We start from the raw sequence: 24,596 nt of genomic DNA, 5'->3' as shown, positions 1-24,596 counted from the left end.
GCTTGGAGGTCCCCTCTCCAGGAGCCATGTATGATTTCTCCCTTTCCCTTTCACATAGGCGTGGCCTTGCCCAGGTGGGCCCATGTGACACCTCAGCCATGCCAGGTCTTAGGAGGATGGTGGCATTAGGGCCTCTGGAACCTGCCTGGCCTCATCAGCACAGTAGACTGGAGGGAGGGTCCTAGCACCAGCTGCTCCCTTCTCAGTCTCTTCTAGGGAAGGGAAAGAAGTTGGCTGTGCCCTATCCCCACATCATGGGGCCCTTTGGGCAAGAGGGGCTGGCTGAAAGCTGTTCCCTGTATGAACATTCAGAGACCTAAGGAAACGTGTGCCCCGTACCTCCCCATGCAGCCTCTCCCCAAGAGCACATCCTGCTGGCACTCAGAAAGGGGGCTCCTGCGTGTGGGGCACAGGCTCCTGCCTCCCCACTCTGTCCCTAAGGCTGCTGCCTTTATCGGGAAGGGAGGCCTCCTGGCCACCCAGGGGGTGTCCGAGGGAAGGGCAGCAAGGAGAAGAGGGCTGCAGGTGACACCCAACTCCTCTCCAGGAGGGCTCCCAGCCTCCCAGGACCCACCTGAGCTGAAGGACGGGGCGGAAGGGTAGGGGCAATTCTTCCAGGAGCTGAGTTTGGCCTGAACTTTTCTCCAAAAACAGCCAGAAAACAGTGGTGGCCCTGTGTGCTTCTCTAGCCTTTGTCTCAGGCAGGCTGGAGCCCAGGTCCCGGGCCTTTCTGGACCAATCTGCTTTGGAATGAGCCAGCTCTGCTGGGGACCCTGTATGTTACCAGCTAAGGTTTTGGGTCACAGGCCCTAAACCACCTGCTTCTCCCTCCTTCTCAAGCTGTCCCCGTAACTCCTGCAGGCTGAGGAAGCCCCAAAGCCCTTGACTTTCTTACCTGTCACACACAATGTTCACACCTTTCTGAAGTCTCTGGGGGCCACTAGAAAGGCAAAGAGCTGAGGATCTGCCTGGATCTACCTGGCAGTGACAACATCTTGAAGGAGTTTGAGCAAATGTCAGCTCTTCAGTTACTTTCAAAAACACAATCAGGCCAGGCACAGTGGCTCACGCCTGTAATCCTAGCACTTTGGGAGGCTGAGGCAGGTGGATCACCTGAGGTCAAGAGTTCGAGACCAGCCTGGCCAATATGGCGAAACTCCGTCTCTACTAAAAATACAAAAATTAGCCGGGCATGGTGGTGCATGCCTGTAATCCCAGCTATTCAGGAGGCTGAGGCAGGAGAATCGCTTGAACCCAGAAGGCAGAGGTTGCAGTGAGCCAAGATTGTGCCATTGCACTCTAACCTGGGCGACAGAGCAAGACTCTGTCTCAAAACAGAACAAAACAAAACAAACAAAACCTAAAACCTAAAATAAATAAAATCAAAAAATCAAAACAAAAAACAAATGTTCTCATGGTGAAAACATTTGCAATCTCCTTTTAAGTCAAGGAGTTGAGTTTACGAGTGAGACTAAGAGGACACACACAAAAGGGGCAGGGACATACTTTGTGATTAGGGGAAAGAAGGACTGCGGGCAGAGTTTGATCCAGCCAAGGAGGGGATGAGAACACTGGAGCACCAAGTGCAGGAAGGGCCAGGTCTGAGCATTGCTTGAGATGTCTGTTCTGAGTCCCTCTGGGTATCCAACTCCAGGCTGCACACACAGCTCAAGAAATGCTGGCCCAGGCAGGGCCCAGGTGTGGCTCAACATGGAAGGTCAGATATGGCTGGTGTTTTCCTCCTGGGAACACAGGTCCTTTCCCCAGGCTTCTGGCTTCTGAAAGGTGGCCTGGGGGTGGACAATGCCTTTGCTAGGTGCAGAGGGGCAGCCCCGCAGAGGTTCCTGATATCTGGGTTAACAGTAGACACTGTGTGCCTTCCAGGAATCACTCACACACACAACAGCTTCAGCAGAGACAGCGGCTTGTGTTGTCGCTTTTCTTGAAAATTTGTAAAAATGAGAGGGATCAAGAGGAAGGTAGGCGCTCTCCCAACACCCGCTTCTCTGGGCTCCAGGCTGGGTGAGCTGCGGATTCAGCCTGGCTCTGGAACAGCTGTGCTGAGCTGCTCTGCCTGGAATTCTGTTTCAGTGTCTGTGTGCTATTTTTTTTCCCCAGGAGCCAAAGTTAACAATAAAATCTAAGTTTACAACACACCTTGGCTACAAACGCAGCAGCAAGCTTCTTTGCTCCCTGTCTCCTCCTCTAATAGGATGTTAAATAAACGACTAGCAATCATGGAAATCTTCCGGAAACTTCCATTCTTATAGGTGTGGAATCTGCCAGGTGTACAGGCAATACCGACATATTTGGCAGAGTCCCCTGCCCTCTGTGGACGCTGTGGACCTCTTACTGAACGCCTGTCTCTTTAAGCCTTCCCTCTTCTGGGGTTGCACGGGGGTCATTGCTCTAAGAGCTATGTTTTGCTTATACAATGGGGAGTAGAAGGAAGGGAGGGTACTTTTGGGGCTGATCTTTTTTCCTCCAAAAGATGCTAACGTCCTAACGCAAGTGCCTGTGAATGACACCTTATTTGGAAGAGGATCTTTGCAGATGTGACTAAGGAGCTCATCCTGGGTGATCAGGGTGGCCCCTAAATCCAAGGACAAGTGCTATGGGTTGAATTATGCACCCCCAAATGAATATGCTGAAGTCCTAACCTCCACTACCCATGAACTGTGACCTTATTTGGAGAAAGAGCCCTGAAAGAGGTAATCAAGTTAAAATGAGGCAATCGGGGTGGGTCCTCATCCAATAGGACTGCTGTCCTTATCAAAAGGGGAACTTTGGACACTGACACGCACAGAGGAAAGACAATGGGAAGGCTCAGGTGGAGACAGAATCTCATGGCACCAGAGCTGGGAGAGAGGACAGATCCTCACAGCCCCAGAAGGAGCCAGCCCTGCTGCCACCCTGGTCTCTGATGCCTTCCTCCAGACTGGAAGGCCCCACACTTCAATGAGCAACTGTCAGCAGAGTCCCACCCCGTGCAGCTCGAGGTCACCCTGTAGGCACAGCTCAGAGGCCAGGAGCCGAAAACCTAGCTCACCAGGAAGGGCCAGGGCACAGGAGTGTGCGGGGCAGCAGTTCCAAGTCTCACAGGGCAGCCCCACACCAGCCAGCTGGACCCCGTGCCCCAGGTCTGCACTCACAGGAGGAGTGACGCCCTCGAGACTCGGGCCCTGCCCTGTGCTCCCCTCACTCCGACCTGCACCCTACTCACAAGAAAGGGAGACTCATCTGCATCCCGGGCTGCGAGGCTGGGCCCGCTTATTCATTCACCGTGGATGCTGTGTAGGCTGTGGGAAGTTGAGATGGCTGAGTTTATTAATTAATGATCTGTCTCTTGGTGTTGATGTATAATTCATTTCAATGATTTTTTTCCAGGATGTATCAGAAGACTCGGCCCTGAGCTCACCAGGGCTGGAGTGAGCAGGAGGGCAGTGGGCAGCGTCCTCGGGGTTTGCAGGCCCCACAGAGCCTCAGGGGCTAATGGAAACATGGGTGTGCGGTCTGGCAGCTGGGCCCAGGGCCGGTGGAGTCCCGGAGAGCTCACAAGTCCCGGTGATAGGACGCTGGTTTCAATAGGGAGCAACGACAGAGAGCCCATCGGCAGGGGGGCCAGACTGAGTGAGCCCCAGGCCCAGGGTGGAGGGAAAACCTGACCACCCAAAAAAGCCAATGCAGAGTCCTCTGAGGAGCTGGGGCCCAGCAATCAGCGGCCCAAGACAGAAGTTTCCAGCAAGTTGCAAAATGACCTTTCGCTGTAGAGGGACCCCTGGGCTCTGCAGTTGTGCCTGAGGATCTGTCCTGCTCTTTCTGGCTTTCCACGGAGCACAGGGTTATTCAGGAGCTGCTCCCACGGACACAGCCCACTCTGGAGCAGGGCAGGCCCCACAGTGACAGCAAGAGCAGGCTGTGATGGCCGCTCACACCCCTACACAGCATCGGGGCAGCCACTGGGAGCAAGTGTCACTCAGATGCGAAACCCCAACCCCGGGGCTGGGTGGGAACACGCAGGTGCATTTGGCTGTGGCAGTGTGAGTGCATTCCTCATGCTTGGACTAAAAGGAAACCACGGGCCACACAATGACTCCAGGGAAAAAGGGAGTTTGGAATAAACCCTCTAGTATGCCATCGGAAGGGCCCTGTGCTCAGCCAGGGTCCACTGGGGCCCAGGGCTCCTCTCCAAGCTGCCAAACGCCATGTCTCATCGGCTTCCAGACTCAGACCCCCTGCCCACGACCCTCATTTCCCTGTGCATTCACCCATCACCCACAGACCCTCGCCTGGTTCCAGGCTCCACTAGTTGTCTTTGCCAAGTAGCAAATGACCACAAACTTAGGGCTCGAACACCACCTGTTAGTGATCTCTGGTTCTGTGGGCGAGTTCTGTTCTGGAGTCTGGCTATGGCTTTGTTGGGTCCTCTGCTCGAGGTCCCACAGGGAACGGAGGGGACCAGGGCCCTGCTGTTCAGAGGCTCTGTGTACCATCCGGGGCTGGGCTGTGCTGTCATCTGCAATCATCTGAAAGCTCAACTAGAGAAGTTTCCACTTTCAAGCTTCTTCCAGGCATTGGCAGGACCGGCTGAAGGACCGAGCACTAGGCCTCTTGATGGCTGTGAATAGGGGCCGCCCTCACTTCCTGGATACCCACTAGCCCCCACCACATGGGCCCCTCCAGGCCAGCAGTACAGAGCCTTAAATTACTAAACATGGGAAAGTCCCATCACTGCTGCCATAGCCATGGGTTAGGGGCAGGTCATGGCCCCATCCACAATCCAGGGGAAGGGATTCCACAGAGGTGCAAATGCCAGCAGGTGGGCACCCCAGCTCCACCTCAAAGGTCTTCCGGGCACCCAGGTCCTGTGTCAGGGATGTGGTCCCCAGCAGCACGCCTCTGTTGCCCAGGGGTGAGAATATGGTTGTAGAGGCAGACATGCAGGTGGAGGACATCAGTGACCAAGTGCTACAGACACAGACAGGGTCAGGGCAGCATAACCAGAGAGGCCCTGGTCCATGTGGCTGTGCAGTCAACTCCACTGAAGGGAGACATGAGCTTTCTCCGCACTGTCCCCCACAGGAGAGGGCTGGAGGCAAACGCAATGGGCTGGGACCCCTGAAACACAGGGAGGGTGGGGCCGGGAGCCCTCCACACTCCCTGGGATCCTGAGGGCACAGAGGGGGCCAGAGGCCACACTGTTCTGAGGCTGTGAGGCTCCTCCTGGCCTCTCCTGCTGCCCGCTGGGCTGCAAAGATGCAGCCTTCATCTGCTCTTCACTGGCCCAAGCCTGGGAACGGCCGCCTGGCACAGTGAGAGCTGTGTGCGCCCCAGCTCCGAGCCGATGACTCACAGCGGAACAGATGTAACCCAAACTGCGAAGCAATGGCAACCCGCTGCCACAGGTGGCTCACTGTGGGGGGTGGCCCACGCCAGGGGGCTGGGCTCCCGGGGGCTCTCACACAGGAATCTGCATCCCCCAGAAGCCACGGTGAGGACACAGAGGGGAGAAGCCTGGCCCTCAGCTTCCCTCTGGGCCAAGCCTCTGCCTCTTGAAAGCTCTTCTGTGCCTGTTTTCTGTCCTATTTCACCAGACACGAAGGCAGCCCCATCCCCCAGGGGCCCTGAAGGAGACCAGGCCCGAGCTCAGCAGCCGCCCGTGCAATGCAGGCCCCCGGCTCTCGGCTGCAGTTTCTCTGCCTCCCAGACCGACATGCTGAAGACAAGGCAGCTTCCTGGGCCCCTCCTGCCTGAATCAGGATTTCTGGAGAGTGGAGACCAGAAATGTGCATTTAAAAACCAATTCACCAGGTGACTCCCACCCTCACTAGGGCCAAACAGTGGGGGCTGAGGCTTCAAAACTCACCTTCTCTGGGTGTTCAGAACCTGACCTCTTCCTCCGGCCCAGATTCCACCACCCGATCTCCTCTAGGCTCCCAGACTTGCTGCCATCCCGGGAGCACCCACACCACCCCAGAAGCCTCCCACTCCACACAACTCCTGGAAGCAGACTCTGCTCACCCCACTGGGCTCTTGGGGTCAACTTCCCTGAATTACGCCACTATTCAAGTGTTCTCCCCCTAAACACAGGACGATGTTGGAATACTGCATGCACACAAACCCTGGCCACTGTGAGTTTCCAGTACTGCCCCCCAGGGTGGTACCCTCCACCACACCCTGGCACAAGCATGGCAGCCTTAAAGGATTCAGGGCCTGCCCCTGTGCCCAGCTTTCTGCAGGATTCAGGGCCTGCCCCTGTGCCCAGCTCTCTGCAGGATTCAGGGCCTGCCCCTGTGCCCAGCTCTCTGCAGGATTCAGGGCCTGCCCCTGTGCCCAGCTGTCTCCAGGATTCAGGGCCTGCCTCTGTGCCCAGCTCTCTCCATCTCTATGCGGGGGGTGGCAATGGAGCTCCATTTCCTCCCCCACCCCGCAAAGACTCCAGGTCTCCTGGGGCCCCCTGCTTCATCCCAGGGGATGCACTCTCCCAGGTGGGCCATGACCCCGGAGGTGGGAGGTGTTATGGGTTGAGCTGTGTCCTCCAAAAATTTGCATGTTGAAGCTCCACCCTCTAATGTGACTGTATTTGGAGATAGAGCCTTTAAAGAAGTAATTAAAGTTAAATGAGGTCATTAGGGTGGACTCTAATCCATGCTGACCGGTGTCCTTATAGAGGAGGAGATGAGGACACAGACACACAGAGGGACAACCATGTGAGGACACGGGGAGGAGACGGTGTCTACAAGCCAAGGAGAGAGGCCTGGGGAGGAGCCAGCCCTCCCGACACCCTGACCTCAGACTTCTAGCCTCCAGGACGGTGGAGAACATACTTTGATTGTTTGTGCCACTCAGGCTGGAGTGCTTTGCTCCAGCTGCCCAGGACACCGGCACAGGAGGCCCCCGGTTCCGTTGGCTGAGCAAGTCCCGCCACCAAGGAAGGGGCCGGTGACCTCTAGGGTGACATCCTGGACATTCTGAGTTCTCTCCTAACCTCAAGCACCTTCGAAGGGGAGGTGGGTGTGAACAGGGAGTCTACCTATTCATTAAATGTGTACTTTGAGCATGTGTCACAAGCAAGCCCTGGCCAGGCACCAGGGGGACTGTGACCACAGCTCTGCCCGTGAGCTCCACGGGGCATCCATGGGGCATGGGAGGATGTGGGATTCTACACTGAGTATCCCAGATGGCCCACCCCACTCACATCGCTCCCCCACACGTGGGAAGTGAGTGCCCACTGGAGCCGCCACTTAACCTGATGCACATCTGCCTCTCCCAGGGAACTTGAAACTCTCTTTCCTGCCTGCTGGGGGCTGGAGGTCCCTTTACTACTCCTCTGCCTGGGTCAGAGGTTCCTGCTGCAGGCCGCTGGCTGTACCCAAGGCCCAGGGACCAGCAAGCCTTGGCTGAGCTGACGCCCCAGGTGCTCCCAGCTCCCTGGACCCTGAGGACTGGCAGACAGTTTCATTGCTGCACAAGCTGGGCACAAGCGTGGGCAATCCAGAGCCGGAGAGTGTGCGCTGCGGCAGGCTAGCCCTGGGCCAAGCCAGCATATGCAGCCTTGCTTTGTGTCTGGAGCAGGAGGGGAGGGTGCTCATGGAGAACTGTACCTCCCTCCAGTGTGGGCATCAATGACTTTTAAAAGCACGGCACATTATCACCCTGGCTTTTCATTTCCTCTTTCTCTTTCACCTAAAGATCGCAAGATCTGCATGGCTTTCAGCACTTAGGAACCCATTCCCTGCAGCTGTCTCTAAGCCCAGAAGTTGCATTTTAAAAAACTGTTCAGACAATGGCTATGGAGCTGGCTGTGGGCCAGGCAGGGTGCTGGGAGCCAGGGGCACAGCAGGTGCAGGATCTGGGGGTGGGAGTTTTGTTGTGGCCCCTCAAGGAGTCCTGGGCTAGGTGACGGCCTGTGGAAAGCACCACGCAGGCAGATGACACTGGTGACTATTGATATTGGTGATGGGCTGGGGAGGAGCGGGCAGGCCCACCTCTGGGCAGTGCAAGTGGCCATAACATGAGAGACGTCGTGGTAAATGCCAGTCGATGGAGACAAACCACCCGGGGGGCGGGGGGGGCCCAGAGGTGGCAGCTTCAGAGAGAAGAGGGATGGGAATGCAGGGTGGTGACCCCTTCTGTGACAAGATGAGGATGTCCAGCTCATGACCAGGTGAGGGGCCATAGGTGGAACTAGGTATGCCGCCAAGGCCAGAGGGTACAGAAATCCTCCCTTGGCCACCTCCTCCTCTCATGTCAGACCTCGCTCAAATGCCCCCTCTCCCTGAGCCTTCCCCAACCTGGCCACCATCACCACCACTGCCCATGGTTCCGCCTGGCATCCGCAGGTGCCCGCGGCCACCACACGTGACCTCTGTGTGCACCTGCTCCTTGTCCACCCCAGCCTGGGGAGGCTGCCCAGCAATGGCAGGGGCCATGTCGGTCCACTTCCCAGGGGATTTCATTCCTCCAACTATCACAGACTCTCACAAGGAAAAGAAGAAAAAGGTCAGCCCTCAGGGAGAAACACAGAATTCGGAAACCAGGCTTTTCTCCAACGCCTCTTGAGGTCTCTACGGCAAGCTCAGCCAACAACACACATCAGGCTGGTTCTCATCCCTTAAGGACTTGGCTTCTGTATTGTCCCTGTTCCTCTGTCCCTGCCACATTGTCCATTTCCATTCTCTACTGGGTCATTCGCGTTGGCTGACAGACATGCCCGAATACTCCCGTGATTAAAAAAAAAAAAACCAAAACGAAACAGAACAACCAAAATCCTCGTCCACCTCCGTAGTCCTCCAACTACAGCTTCCCTTTCCCCAAACCCCTGCAGAGCAAAGCTCCTCAAAATATTCAGCTCCACCCACTGCATCTGCGGCTCACCTCCCGTCTCCCTTCCATCGCCCTCGCAGGACTCTCCCCTCACCACATCTCCAGCAGCCTCCACCTCACAAAAGTGGCCTCTCTCGCATCTCTGGGAGCTCTGCCTGAGGACCCCTCCATGCTCTGGGAACAGCTTTCTCCTGCAGCCTCCTGGCCGCCTCCTCCCGGTGGGTTCTTCCTCATCACCCCCGACTGCCCCTTCATCTCCCATCTTGCAGTCCCTGCTCTGTCCAAGTGGTCCCCACTGTCTCCATGGCCTTCCAGACCCTCCACACACCCGAGGCTCCCCTAAGCTCCGGGCTGCACCAGCCCCCGAGTGGCAGACTCAGGAATCCAAGGAGTATCCACAGGCGCTACCCCTGGATGGCTGCCAGGGAGGCTGGATGTCACATGAGTGAAGGTCCCGTCCCAAGGGCTCCTTCCAATCTGCTGCTCCCCAGCTTCTGCCTCTCAGTTAAATGCACCCCTTTCAGCCGAAGAAAGAGTTGCTCAGACTAAAACCTCGGGGACCCTCTAGATGTTTATCTCCCTTACTCCCCAGCCGATGCTCTCTTGGGGCTCACGTCCCACCTCTCCACAAGTCATCATGTCCCATCTGGTATCACTGCCTCCTGTCTTCCCCCTAGAATGCCCTCAGAGAGCAGTCAGTACCTCCGGCTCAGATCATACCGCTCTTCAGTGTATCCCGTGAGCCCCAGCATACTCAGAATAAACCCCAAATCCTCATGATGGCCTCCAAGCCTCCTGGAACCTTGCCCCAGCCCAATGCCCTGACCTGTCCCAACCCAACTCGCCATGATCTGCCTTTCCCAGCACACTGGGCCTGGATGTGACCATTCTGGGTGATCCAGGTGGGCCCTAAATCCAATGACAAGTGTCCTTAGAAGACAGACACAGGGAGACAGCCATGTGGAGATGCAGCCAGAGACCAGAGTGATGCGGCCACAAGCCAAGGAGCACGTGAAGCCACCAGGAGCTGGAAGATGCTGGGAAGGGTCCTCACCCAGGGCCTCCGGAGGGACCACAGCTCTGCTCGTATCATGACCTCAGACTCCAGCCTCCAGAACAGCTGGAGAATAGGTTTCTGTTTAAACCATGCAGACTGTGGCGATGCATTACAGTAGCCCCAGGACTCACACACAGATGAAGGCTGGGCCTCCTGTGCACAAGATGCGTGTGAACACAGAGGATGAGGCTCATGCTGGGTGAATGGCTGCTTTTGGAATGTGTAGGACTAGAGCAGGAATTCATAACAGTCACAGAATGAGGCAGGGATGGCCGCCGCAGGTCCTGCCGTGCACAGGACAAGTGTGCAGACCACGGATCGCCTCTGTGCTGTGAACTTCCACCTGCCCCGCTGCTCAGTGCTGCTAACCAACACACTTGGAACCCAGAGGGCCTCCTCTGTGCCACATATGAACCCAGGGGATTCTCCAGTGCATGGCTGGAACACGCTGAAGTTCCCTTGCATGCAACCATCGAACAAATCAAAAGAAGACTGTGTGCATTTTTGTCCCAAACATCTCTGAGAGTTGTTCATCATTTTGGAAAGTCACCTGCCCTCAACGTGATGCAACTGTCCCAGCTGGTGTGGCAGACGTGTTCCCAGTGACCCTATGCAGAGGCCAGCCTTTGACTGCCTCAGCACACATACAGATAAAATGCTGTATATATGCACGCAAGCACCGGACCCCTCCAGTGAAGATGGGCTGGGGCGCTTAAATGTACATATACAGCATTTGACCCTAAATTACTGTCCTTTGCATGTCCTCCTCAGCACAGTTAGGACACTATATCAAGCTTTTAAAACACAGATTATGTTTTCTATGCAAGGTGCATTGGCAGTGTGTAAAGGGAGTGTCACAAAATCCATCACGAACTTGGGCACTGGCTCTGCAAGGGTTAGCAGAGTCTGGCCTTTCTTTCTCCTCCCTTTAGCCATCTTTGCCCAACCCAAGATTCCCCAGCAGCCCCTATCCACACAGCCTCTCTTCTTCCTCCCTGCCATAGACAGCATTGACTTTCTCCTTGCAGAGGTGGGAATAAGTGACTAGGACCCAAGGTGGGTCTCAGCAGCTTGGCCTTGGTCTCAGGACACATCCATGAAGTCCTGGCCAGGGACGCACCAGAGGGTGTGTCTCTGAAATCACACGGTGGGGACATCCGACTCTTCTGTTGAGCCTGTCATGGCTTTGCTGATGGACAGGACCCCCTGGAACTTCAGAAGGGTCAAGAAGACCAGGAATCTTCTTTGATCAGTGGCCTTTACACACAGACCAAGAACTTCCACTTGGATCTAGAACCCACACTCATGGCATCCTGATGCTTCAGGCAGAAGAGGTATGTGGTGGGAGGGTCCCCAAGCCTTGAAGAGCACCCCTAGAATCATGGAAAGTGCCATGGTCCTGGAGTCAGGAGAGCTGGATTCTGCCCCAGTCCCCACTCACAAATGCCTGGGCTTCTTCCAGCTGCAGACCCCCCTCCTTCCCCCTTCCCAGGGTGGTTTGGTGAACAGCACATCAGCTGGGCAAACTGTGAAGTGCTATTCCAGCTACATAAAGGGAGGAGCATGTGCAACTGTAAAGCGCTATTCCAGCTATGCAAAGGGGAGAGTCGGGCCCCTTACAAAGGAAATGGTGCTGGCTCCAGCCCCCATCCCTGTCCCCCTTCCTCTCCATGGGGCTCACACAAACCACGCCTCAGGTGTGTTGACCTGGCACATTAAGGGGGCCAGGCTGAGGGCTTCCTGAGGTAGGTCTGACCACCACAGTGAGAACTGAGGCCTTTCAGGGCAGGGAAAGATCATGATATAGACAGAATAGCACTGAGCATGCAGCCTCACAACCTAACTGACCTCAGAAGAGGATACTGAAGGTCACAGAAAGCAAATGGCGTTTTCCCACCACAAACACCATTCGATTACCCTGGCACAGCCACCGGTGAGGTGGGCTTTGTGCATCTTTCAAGACCTGACTCAACTCTAGGGGCCCGCATGCTCACTATGGCGCTCAGTTTCCCACATGGGCTGGCACGGTCTAGTCTCAGAACAACCTTGTCAGAGAGAAATTGCTTCCCCATTTTGCAGGCAAAGATTCAGAGGACCATGGGGTCACATGGTGGAGCCAAGGACACCTGCAGCCATGGCCTGGGTCCATCTCGGCCAAGGTGGGGGCTCTCTCCTCTGGCACCAGCTTTGTCCCTGACATGTCCCACCCATCGGTCACCTCTGGAGGGAGATTTTCAGCCTCTCTGTTCCTCCAACAAACTTGGCTTCCCCAATGCTGAAAGAAACTTCTGGAAAGGGAAGCTTTTTCCCTTTATTTTGCATCATCACACCCTTGCACAGATTGCAAGGCAGACAGTTGTGAGATTCACTGAACCATGTTGAACCACATTGAAGGCAGGGACCCGAAGCCTGTCTTCATGTCTAACCACGTGGCACATGGGTCCATCAGGCATTCGTCTGCCTCTGAATTTGGCTGAGTCTCTGGGACTGAGTGTCAGTGACCACCTGGGGAGCCCTCAAACGTCACTTGGAACTTATGTGCTGCAAAGATGCGGGTGATGCTTTTTCTACCAGCAGGATTCACATGGCAGCCTTTCAAGCTAGACATCCATAACACAAGCCACTCCTGGGCAAAGGTCGGGCAGAGGGTTCCACCAGGAGAAGAGTGACTCCTCATCACAAAATGGAAGCTTAAAATTGAGCCCACAGCCATGGTCCCATCAGGCCCCCAGCTTGCCTGTGTACATAGACCACTGAGCTCACTGCTGGGTCTCCAAGGACAGCCAACTGTTGACGCTGGCAGGGAGGGAAGGGGCGCACCTCTCCAACATTCTTCTTTCACTGATGACAAGTTGGGGAAGGGGGTCCTCCAAAACCATCATTCCCACTCCTTGCAGAGGGAACACCAGGACTCGCCCATTCTTAGGGCAATTCGGAGCTAGAGGAGGGACCTCGGAGGTCGTCTTATTCAGCATCTGTTCCAGAGGCCAAGAAACTGAGCTGTGGGGAGGTGGAGGCCTGGCCTGGCTCCCTCCACAATCCAGGCCTGCAGGAGCTCTGCCTACTGTATCTCAGCCCCGCCACACGCCCCCAAGATGGGCTCTTCCTGTGCCTCCCCTACCCACCCCAGGGCTCGGCTCCAAGAAACCTGCAAGGGCTCCTGTCTCTTTCCAATCTGTATTGCCAGAATAACAATTGGGCGATTGATGAAGTTGTGCCTTGGTGACATTTCCTCTACCGTCCTTACCTGTCATTTCTCTCTTGTGCAAGGATATGTCTTTATCCATCCTGCTTTCCCAACTGGATTTTTTTTAACTCCTTGAAAAGAGGAGGAGGGGCCATGTTTTGCATCTCCTCACCCCGCTCCACCCCGAAGTGTGGCATTTGCTATCACTAAGTACAGAGTTGATGGTTCATTGAATAACTGATTAAGAAGCCAGACATTCTAAAACTGGTCCTTGTAACACAGTAAAACAAAACGTCTAAAAATGGTATTCTGTCTAACATTTAATTTCTACACTCAGAATCATTCCCCTGTGAGCGGATGGCGATCATGAATTCAATCCACTATATATCAAATAGATTTGTTATCAATCCAGGGTTTTGTGACATTCATGATGTAAGGAAAGGCATATCCTACAAGGGTGTGTTTCGTGCCGCCGCCAGCTACCCGAGTAGTCAGTGACCCCACCCATTCCCTTAAAGGAGACTGGTTTCCAGGTAGAGGAGAGTGTTCATTAAGGCCTTCCTCTTCTTGCTGGAAACTTCTGAACAGGTCAACAAGTAAAGGCACCTCTCCAGGGCCTGGTGAAGGAAGACAGAGTTGAACCCAGCAGCTCTCCCATAGAAAGTGCCTTAGAAGGCCGGGTGCGGTGGCTCATGCCTGTAATCCCAGCACCTGGGGAGGCCAAGGCGGGTGGATCATGAGGTCAAGAGATCGAGACCATCCTGGCCAACATAGTGAAACCCTGTCTCTACTAAAAATACAAAAATTAGCCGAGCTTAGTGGCACGTGCCTATAGTCCCAGCTACTTAGGAGGCTGAGGCAGAAGAATTGCTTGAATCCGAGAGGCAGAGGTTGCAGTGAGCCAAGCGCACCACTGCACTCCAGCCTGGTGACAAAACAAGACTCCATCTAAAAAAAAAAAAAAAAAAAAAGGAAAGAAAGAAAGTGCCTTAGGCTGGGCATCTCAGTTCTTAAGGATTAAAGACCTTTCACATCCCTAGCATGCCGTTAGAAGGAGAATGAGGGCCTGAGGGAATGAAGAAGCTTAAGAAGGACTAAATGCAATAAGTTGAAGCCAGGAACATTTGACAGGGAAATGCAAGAAGACCTGCAACACAGTCGTGTCCAGGAGAATCAGAGGCTGGACTTTCATGAGTTGGAGCACACTTATCCATTTGGTATGAACACAAGTTTGCTCAGCAAAAACAGAGGGAGTGCTCTAAGAGGCTGATTGGGTCCAGTGAGCTATTGGCCAACATAAGACCTCGACCACAGACCACCACCCAGAACCATGGCACTCAGGATTTGCCACGCTGCATCCATTCAGAAGATCCCAGTTAAGACCCTAAAGACCAGCCTCGCTGTCTACAAAGTTTAGGATCTTTTGTAGTGCTCCAAGCACTGATTTGTTCTTTGATTCTCTTATCCCAATTAAACCACTCAAAACTTCTGAAGTTCATGAGTCATTTGCTTCAAATATCTTTAAATTAAGGACAGATTCACTTCCCTGGTAGCAAACACCCAGCAACTTAATTAAAATGGGCTCAGCATTTAAATGGCCATCACAGCTTTAAACCAAAGGGGAAGAGGATGTCTCTCCCTGTCACATCTGCTTCTCATTTTCTTCTACTCCAATTCTGGTGTTTAGAAAATATTTCACCATCATGAGGCTTGCTCCTGAGGTTGGCTGGCTTGCACTGATGCTTAGGTCAGCTGATGGCTGGGGTGCAGAGAAAATGACACCAGCTTGTCACCTGTGCTTACCGAGGGACATACCTAAAGGACATGGAAGGCCCCCCCCCGCTCCCACTCAGTGACAAGGACAAAGCAAACTTGGAAATCATCCTTAGAAATGCATGAGTGAATTCCAATGTAAAAATTTCCAGGCCAGACTTGGATGACATCTGAGCCATCTCATCCTTGAGTTGCTGGATGTCACGAATACATGACTGATTAAACAGAGGCAAACCCTGAATGACAATGGGAACCTAGAGGATTTCAGGGACCCTCCTGGGTGGCGAGCTTTCTGAGAGACAGAACATGAGCTGGGGAAAGCGGCAGATTGGCCTGGGCAGGCGGGAAAGTCTTGGGGCCAGATGCCAGCATGCACAGCCTAAGAACGTAAGGTTCAGGAAACCTTCATTGAGCACTAACTGTATACCAAGCACTCCTGTCCCAGGTATTCCCACAGTGGGCATATTCAGAGACCCAAATCAGTTGGCTTGAATTCCCCACAAATTTTCTTTACACGTTTTAAGATAAAAGCTCAGAAAATGACTTTCTGTTTTTCTCCCAGGAGACTCTGTGATTCCAGATTCGAAACCTGACCAGCAAGACAGCTGTCATAGACGGTTGGGGCTGCACTGTGGGGAGCCTCCTCCCCGACCTCAAGTTAACTTCTGACCCATCTGATGGTCACACTCTGCCAGTGCTCACGTGAGGCTGGAGCTCAATGCCTCCATGAACCTGCGCCAGGTGATTTTCCATCCCAAGAGGTTCTTGGCTAGTGCCATCTACACCTCTGTACAGAGCGCCAAGGTCAGGGACATGGATGCAGGAACTCATCAAATGACCCCTCAATAGAGCAGTAAAGGTAGTGGCAGCAAATTAGCACAAATGGTAACCATCATCATCATCACCACAATTGTCATCATCACTATCATCAGCATCATCATCACTATCATCACCATCTCCATTATCATCAGCATCTCCATCATCACTATCATCATCATCTCTCTATTACCACCATCATTACCACCATTTCCACCATTACCATCATTATCATCACCATCATCATTAACAACATCATCATCACCATTTCCACCATTACCATCATTATCATCACCATCATCATCACCATCATCATCACCATCATCTTCATCATTATCTTCATCATGATCATCATCCCCATCATCACCATCACCACCATCATCCTCACTGTCACCACAATCAACACCATCACCATCATCATCACCATCACCATCCTTACATTAACAGCAGCAGGCACATACTGAAAACTGTTATGTGCCAGGCACTGAGTACTTGGCACACTCTGTCTCATTGAATCTTTACAACAACATTATGAGATGGTTAACTCTATCATACCCACTGGCACAGAGAGGACAAGCAAGTTGCCCAAATGTACACGGCGATCATGAGCTGAAGCCAGGAATTTGAAGACAGGCAGTGGGACTCTTAACCATTACCGTGAAACTCAAAAAGATTTCCCAGTTACTTCATATGTAGGGTGAATCCTGACAGGGGACCCTTTAATCATTCCAGCAGCTATCCCAAGTAATGTTACTTCCAGAGAAATTTCAGAGTGCCCCCAAATCACCAGCCACATTTCCTCTCTGTGCCCAGCAATACCTGTGCTATAGACAGATAGAAAAATATGATATGTCCCTTCTAAATATTTCTCTGCAGAAACAAAAATAAAATTTATAAATCCCCAAGTGTGATACCAAAGATCCCTTTTTGGACAGGTAAAACTCACTTAATGGATGTTTCATCCACCTCCTAAAACTCCAAATCCAAATTTTGGGGTGCCCCCCAGTAAGTGGCAAAGCTGGCTGTGTCTGAGATGATAAAACACCCAAGTCCCTGGCAGCCTGCTCTGCCTCTGACACTGGCAACCCTCTCCTCCTCAGGCCACTCTTGCCGGGTATAAAAACAACTGATAAGTATGGAGAATTGTTCGGTGCCAGGTGCCTTATTTTATGCTCAGTGTTCACCTGCTAAACTCTCACAGCAACCGTTTAGGAAAAATATTTCTTTTTTTTTTTTTTGAGACAGAGTTTCACTCTTATTGCCCAGGCTGGAGTGCAATTGCAGGATCTTGGCTCACTGCAACCTCTGCCTCCCAGGTTCAAGTGATTCTCCTGCCTCAACCTCCCTAGTAGCTAGGATTACAGGCATGTGCCACCACGCCAGGCCAATTTTTTGTATTTTTAGTAGAGACAGGGTTTCTCCATGTTGGTCAGGCTGGTCTTAAACTCCCGACCTCAGGTGATCCACCTGCCTCAGCCTCCCAGTTTTGGGATTACAGGCATGAGCCACCGCACACGGCCTATTTCTAAGCCTCAATTTTGCTGGTGAAGAAAAGAAAATCAGGAGAGAAGAGACCTTTTCCAGGGTCACACAGTGACATGCAACAGAGCCCAGATTCTCGCCCAGATCTTCAGCCTCAAGGCACCTGCTAACTAACTGCAGCAATTCATTGCCTCCCAGATTGCAGCTCTGGAGTCCCCAAGACCACTTCTGCTACCTTAGATGTCTGAGAAGTGTCAGTAGTGTTCACGTTCCACCAAATGTTGGGGGCGCAGGTCTACATCTGATGACTGCCAAGCAAGGGGGTTCCAGGGAGTTCAGCCCTCTGTCCCACCACTCCTTCCATCTGGGGAAGCTTAAACAGTTGTTTTCCTCCCCCCTCCCCCATCCCCCTCTACTTGGGACTTCAGATAAGGAGATTATGCAGCCTGTTCTCAGTAGCCTAAGCAAAGATCTCACCTCCTGCATCACCAGCAAGTACTTCCCAGTGTCTAACCTAAATTGTTCCTGCTCTGGTCTAATTCATTTACGTGGTACCCACTGGGCCATGAGGAACCCAGTTAGTGGAATCATCCCCGCATTTCCTCTCTTCCCTTTACCTTGGCTGGGAAGCTCAGGACGGTGGCCTAGCCCTGATGAGCGCTGCTGTAAACCACCTGTTCCCTTCCCCGTGGCCCAGCATCGCGTTCCAGAATTAACATTTCTCTGCATTAGAAACAAACACACATATTTTCCTCTTTTTAGATTTGTTTTGCTAAACAAATTAATCTAGCACCAGATTATATTATGAAGAACCATAAATCGCTTCCAAGATAAGCATCTGTCGAGATGGATTAGCAACATCCAATGCACTGTGAATTAATTTGCTAAGCCTACAACACTGTCCCGGGTGTTCAACTTTAGTAATAACAAATGTAATTTGGAATAAATGGGACCTTGTTTCCTCATCCATGTCTATATAGTAAGTGATGTATACAGAGGAGGTGACAGTAAGGGAGAGTAGCACGAAATCCTACTACGATGATGGCTGCTGAGTTTACTGAGGTGACAACAAACACTCTGCAAACTGCTAGCAGGTGCCTGACGGTGCAGGATGAACTGCAGACCCCGCATGTCTGTGGATTCCCAAAAGAGGCTGCATGGGAGGCAGCTGATGCAGGACCTCCAGAGCCTCTTCCTCTGGAGCCTCTCCCAAGCCCACAGCCTCCATCTCTGGGCACGGCCCTCAGCGTGCGCAGGGAGCCCAGGCTGTGCTTCCATAGAAACATTGCTCTCTAGGGAAGAGGAGCTCAGAATAAAAACCACAGGTTCTCTTGTCCAGGTGAAGGAAGAAAGTAGGTCACCGGCTGAAGGACAAAAGCCACCCGCCCCATGAAAACCTGTCCAAGGACTGCCCGGTGCCTGCCTGCCCAAGATGAGGGGGAACCAGGGCCAGGACACAGTCTAGTGAGGACGCAGAGGGCCTGGATGCCGTGCTGGCTGCCTGAAGATGAGCTCTGAAGAGCAGTTCTCTTCCCTCCCCTTGATTCTGCAGAGGCCTAGGTGGGGCCTACCGAGCCCACAAGCTGGAGGTTGTGGAAGGCAAGCTGTGAGGAGGCCACAGGGCGCCCCCACCCATTTTGTACTGATGCCCTGAAATCTGCATCCGATTTTAAAGTTAGCAAATGTTGCTGTTTGTCTAGAATGTGTATGCACAGATCTAGGTTGTGAACTTCTGAGCCAATCTGGCACATCGGGCTGTGCCTGTTAACAGAGGCAGAGAAAACTGGAGGGAGGTGAGGGTGACGGGGTGCCCAGGGCTCTGCGCTCTCCCCTGCAGGCCTGCCGTGAAGCCTGGTGACATCAGTGCAGGCTACCAGTTCAGGGACAAGCCCTGGCTTGGGAGATTTCCAAGGGCTACTCCTTTCAAAGCAAATGGAGGACAGCGTATAGGAGGAAAATAAAAAACAACAAAACTGCACAGAAGGAGATATTCCAAAGCCAATGAACTGTGTGTGTCCACAGGCAGCTAGGATAACAGCAGCAGAAGAACCAGCCCTTTGTTCTGATCTCCGTCCTCCAAACACCCTCCTGACACATCCCCAGGGAGCCGAACGCTGCCACCTGAATCACTGTCTGCGAAGCTTCTGTTAACACTGCTGGAAGTTCTTCCTTTTACCTGGCCTCGGCCTTTCTTGCTATTTAAGGCCATTCCTAATCCTCACCGAGGTCAAGTTGGCAGGCACCCTGCCGCTGCCCATGGGTCCCACACCCTTGAAGGCTTTTGAAGACTCCGGGGCGGGGGGATCCTTAATTGTGTCATGAGACGAGCAAGCGTCTTGCTCAAGGGCCGGCCCCAGAGACAAAATTCTACGATCCTGGAAGACGTGGCTGTGTGTAGTGGATTCCACCAGTCTGTAACAGGGGTGCAGCACCTGGTGGATTCAGCTGGTCCCTAACAGAGGCACAAGGGGTGCAGCGCCCACTTCTAGGTACATACTAAAAAGGGAAACTCTCCCATCTCACGCCCCCTTCCTCTAAGGCACAGCCTGTATTTGCCAGTCTACACGCATGTGCAAGCTCGTGGACACATCACGCCTGCATCTCTTGGAGCCTCCACACGTAGCATCACCCAGGGACATCTAAGCATCTCTCCCGAGTCACGCTCCAGCCCTCAACCCCAAGCAAACCCAAACCAGAAGAGAGATGGCCGTACCTGAGGCCTCCCCCAGAATCCTTGGGGGCTGGGTGACTTCCCCATTGTTGCTGGGGCTGGTGGAAGGCTCTGTTGTGCTAACCCCACCTGGGATCCTTCTCCGGGGATCCAGGGACTCGGTGAACCCCTTAGTCTGCAGCGTCATAGGGGTGGCCGTGGTGGTGGTGGTGGTGGCGGCCACAGTTGTCTTCCGTGTTTGTAGGATGGAGACCGTGGTGGGGCCGTAAACGCCCGGAAATGTGTTGGACTCCAGGGCCTCCTCGTCCCCCGTGGGCCCCCAGGCAATGAACTCAGTCTCCGTGGTGGGCCGGCTGCCTCTGGAGTCGAAGCTGCTGAGACTGTCCCCCTGCAGGTGCCTCTTGCCCCTCCTCAGGAGGGCCTGCTGCTCTGGGGCCCCACCGGCCACCGCGGAGGACGAGGACGAGGACGAAGAGGCGATGGAAGGGCTGGATTTGGCAGCAGCTGGGGGCTTGGCCAGTCCTGCCTTGGGCACAAGGGCGGCCGCCTGGTCCCGGGGCCTGTGGGCCCGTCTGGCTCGGGGCATCTGCATCTGCCCGTGGATCCGCTCCACTCGGGGCGGCCGGGGGCTCCACACCGGGGCCGGGACCCGCGCTGGCTGTCCACTCCTAAAACTCCACAGCCGGGGCGGCCGGGGCGGCGACCGCGGCAGAAGCCAGAACTCCGGCCCCGGGCCCAGGGCCTCGCAGGCGGGCAGGTCCACGGCGAGCTGAAACATGGCTATCAGTATCCAGGCATGGCTTCCGAGGGGGCGGCCCGGCCAGCGGATGGACATGGAGCTGTGCGAAGGCGAAGGAGAGAAGAGCGGTCAGTGGAAGCCGAGGAGGGGGACTGGGCCCCGGAGCCCTCTCCCTCCACCTCCCACTGTGACAAGGACGCTCTCTTCTTCTAGAAAGAGCTCCTTCTAACTTCAAAAGGGAAGCCGAAACCCTTCCTACCTGTACTTCAAAGGCTGACTCACGTGCAAGAACAGTGCGGGCTGCGAGGGTGCGGGGAGCTGCTTCCCCGCACCGTGGGGCTGAGGCGCCTGCCAGGCACAGAGCAGGCTGGTGGCCGAATAGTCCATTTCACGGGAGGAAAACCGAGCCTCAGAAACCCCCAGCCTTTCAGGTCAGCCTTGACAAGATAACCTGAAAAGACCTGGGAGTCCCTCCTTCCTTTTGCCCATCACACGAGGAGAGGACGTAAGTGAGAGGATGGCAGAAGCGGACACCGGCCTCCACCTGGGACCCCAGGGCCAGGCGCTTTCCTCTGCATAGCCCAGGCCACCCCCTGCCCACTGGGGAAGCGCCTCTCCCCAGGTCTAGGAGGAGCGAAACCTCCCAGCGTGAGCGCAGGCGCTTCCTAGCACCTACACCTGCCAGGCACTTGCACTTTGCAACACCAGCCGCTCCCTCTGCCCCTCACCCAGAGCCCGGCATGCATGTCGTAAACAGGCATCGCTTTAAATGCTGTACATGGGAAGGTTTCTTACTTCCGGCCTCCTCTGGATCGTACTCAGGGAAATGAGATCTGCTCTGGATAAACCGAAAGTTTATTGACGCGAAGTGTTTGTTCTGTTGACATTTCCGTTCCCCCTGTTTATCTGCAGTGCCGGTGCCCTTTGAAACCCTGTTATCCACCTCCTCAGCTCCCCGGAGGGCTGCAAAAAGGGCAAATCCTGCTCAACCTTGAGGGGGGCGGGGCTGCCTCGCCACGCAGCGGGGCTGCAGGGGAAGAAGTCAGGGCGGGCAGGGCGGCCCCTCCCCAGTTCACATGGAGCGGCTTTGTCACCAGGTCTGGGGTCGCCTCTGGACCAGTGGACTCTCTGGTGTCACGTGAAAACCAGGGCGCGGCAGAGAGCCACGTGGAAGGGCTCAGAGGAGCCAGGCCCACGCTCTCTCTTCCACCAGCACAGATAATTGAAGACTGATTATAGGTGTCATTCAAAGTCAGTTTCTCGTCACCAGCCTCACGTCTGAAAGTTAAAATGAATCCAAAAACTGTAATGACTGAAGCGGGTGGGGAGCGCGAGGGTGTTCAGGTGCCAAGCGCCAGCCTGACGCCGCCCAAAGCCAGGCCTGGAAAGCAGGTTGGGTAGAGTTTTTCTTTATAAGGCGGTGAGTGACTTCACAAAGGAAGGAAGCTGTGTGTGTCATTGTAATGCATGCACGCAAGTGTTTGTGTGCGTGTAGGCAAGCACACGTATGTGAGTGTGTACGTGTGTGACTGGGTGTGTGTGTACGTGTGGGTCAAGCTGTGTGAGTGTGCCAGTGTGAGAGTGAGCCAGCGTACATGAGTGTAAAGACGCATCTGGGGGTGTGTCCACGAGTGTGAGAGACTGCGTGAGTGAGGGCCAGGGCGTCTGTGTGTATTTGGTGCGTGAGTGTGAGATTGTACTGTTGTGTGACGGTGTCCATATGTGTGTCAGCACAGAAGTGTGTGAGTGCATCTATGCTCGTGTGTGTCAGTGTGTATGAGTGTATCTGTGTGTTCCTGTGTGAGTGTGTGTTCCTGTGTGAGAGTGTGTGTGTATTTGTGTGTGGAACTGTATCTATGTGTTCCTGTGTGTGTGTTCCTGTGTGAGAGTATCTGTGTATTTGTGTGTGCAGCTGTATCTGTGTGTCCCTGTGTGAGCGTGCGAGTGTGTCTGTGAGTGTCCGTGTGAGAGACTCTATGTGTGAGTGTGTCTGTGTGTGTCTGTGTAGGAGAGTTTAGTTGTAGCTGTGTGTGAATGTGTCCCTGGGGGCATGCCCTCCGTTCAGTACTGAGACCCTTGTGCCCAGTGCTGACTCTCCCTGATATCTGGGGAACAGATAGACCCCTGGTTATCAGGATGGTAAGAGAGAAACTCTTGCTAATGAGTGCTAATTACCAAAAAGGACTAATCCCCAAACAATAAGGCTTCAGTTTTTAAATCAGAATAGAAGTGCTTTGCTGCAGAAATGAGGACCTCCTCATTATGCTAATCCTCAGCACAGTGTTTCTGCTGGTGTGCAATTTCTCTGCACTAGCAGCCAAGCTCGGGGCAGGGACCAGGGCCACTGTCACCACAAGGACGAATTTAGGTTAGGGTGAAATTCCCCCATATACACAGTAAGGTAGCTCCTCTTTGGCTGCAGGTGACCCAGTGAGGATGGGAGCTGGTTTAGAATCTCTAGTTCTCCCATGACCTGCAGAGCTGGGTGGGAGTCTAGCCCCCAGGAAGATGAGATGCCGCTCTGAGCAGGTGCAGGGTCTCACCAGGCCCCACCAAGCCCCTTCAGGCTCCACCAGGCCTCACGAGACTCTGCCATGGTCTTCCAGGCCTCACCAGACCTCATCAGACCTCACCAGGCCTCACCAGGCCCCACCACACTCTACCAAGCTCACCAGGCCTTACCAGACTGCACCAGACTCCAACAGGCCCCACCATACTCCACCAGGCCCTGACTAGACCCCACCAGGCCTCACCAGGCCCCACTACACTCCACCAGGCCCCACCAGCCCCCATCAGGCCCCACCAGCCCCCGCCAGACCCCACCAGCCCCCACCAGCCCCCAGCAGGCCCGACCAGCCACCACCAGGCAGGCTGAATCAAAAGCCATGACAAGCAAACCTGACTGCCATCAGTACTTAGAGAAATATTGCCCCAGGAAATTAAAACCATAGCACCTAAGCCTGTGCCTGCCTCCCTGGCATAACTTCACACACAGGATATTTCTGTGATTTTTCACCAATCATGGCTGTAATTGGTTACTATAGAAACCCCCTCATTTCCAAGACACCCAGCTGTTATGCAGAAAAACCAACCAATTGCAACAGTGGCAGGGAGAGGTCGATTTGTTTTTCCTCTTCAAGTCCGGTTTCTTCCTTTTTAAAGTGATTGATTTGTTCAGAGAGGAAAAAAAAGAGGGCAGGTGGGCAACCAGGACAGAGGTCCCAGCCCACTCCCAGCAGCCAAGAAATGTGGGGGGCAGGGGGAAAGCCCCTCCCATAGGAAGATGTGTAGGGGCCACTGCTCGTTTCTGTGCAAGGCCAAGGGCCCCAGGCTCTGCACTGCCACCAAGACGGCTGAGCTTGGCGTGCTGCTCGGACCTGGTCCTGAGACTCTTGGGGACCCCTTGGTGACAGGCTGCATCTCTGCAGGAGGAGGACTTGGCTCTATCTCCAAGGACCGGTGAGCAGTACAATCTCTGTCCTCATCCCTTGGGCGGCTGAGATGAGGCAGAGCCTGGGAACACTCTTCTCACTGATCCTGCTCAGCCTGGGGCTGGGCCCTGAGCACCTCTCATTTCATGATGAACAGGTTTTGGGAGGGCCTCACCCCACAAGGCATCCATGGCACGGTCAGACATGCACCAAGACAGGAGGCGACCCCACACCTCCTCTGGAGGCAGGCCCTGCGGCCCCAACCACAGCACCAACCATCAGGAGGTGAGGCTGTGGGGCAGGCAGAGGTGGCACTGTCTCCCCCAAAACTCAAGCATCCACAGGCCCCTTAAGAACACACCGCCCAGCCAGGCATGGTGGCTCACGCCTGTAATCCCAGCACTTTGGGAGGCCGAGGTGGGAGGATCACGAGGTCAAGGGATCAAGACCATCCTGCACAACATGGTGAAACCCCGTCTCTACTAAAAATACAAAAATTAGCCAGGTGTGGTGGCGCACACCTGTACTCCCAGCTACTCGAGAGGCTGAGGCATGAGAATCGCTTGAACCCAGGAGGCAGAGGTTGCAGTGAGCTGAGATCGTGCCACTGCACT

At 54.2% G+C, this 24,596-nt stretch overlaps 1 protein-coding gene across 1 annotated transcript in view; it reads right to left on the bottom strand.

The window, feature by feature from the left end:
* The window catches only part of AJAP1 (adherens junctions associated protein 1), a 136,556-nt gene that overhangs the window by 60,170 nt on the left and 51,790 nt on the right, over positions 1-24,596 (bottom strand). The window contains exon 2 of the mRNA XM_003278415.4: positions 19,855-20,651. Coding sequence (XP_003278463.1) covers positions 19,855-20,651 — 797 coding nt within the window. The remainder of the gene's footprint in view (positions 1-19,854; positions 20,652-24,596) is intronic.

The sequence above is a fragment of the Nomascus leucogenys genome, chromosome 24 (assembly GCF_006542625.1).
Source record: "Nomascus leucogenys isolate Asia chromosome 24, Asia_NLE_v1, whole genome shotgun sequence".
Taxonomy (NCBI): Eukaryota; Metazoa; Chordata; class Mammalia; order Primates; family Hylobatidae; genus Nomascus; species Nomascus leucogenys.
The sequence above is the reverse complement of the archived record's forward strand: the minus strand, read 5'-3'. Positions and strand labels throughout refer to the sequence as shown.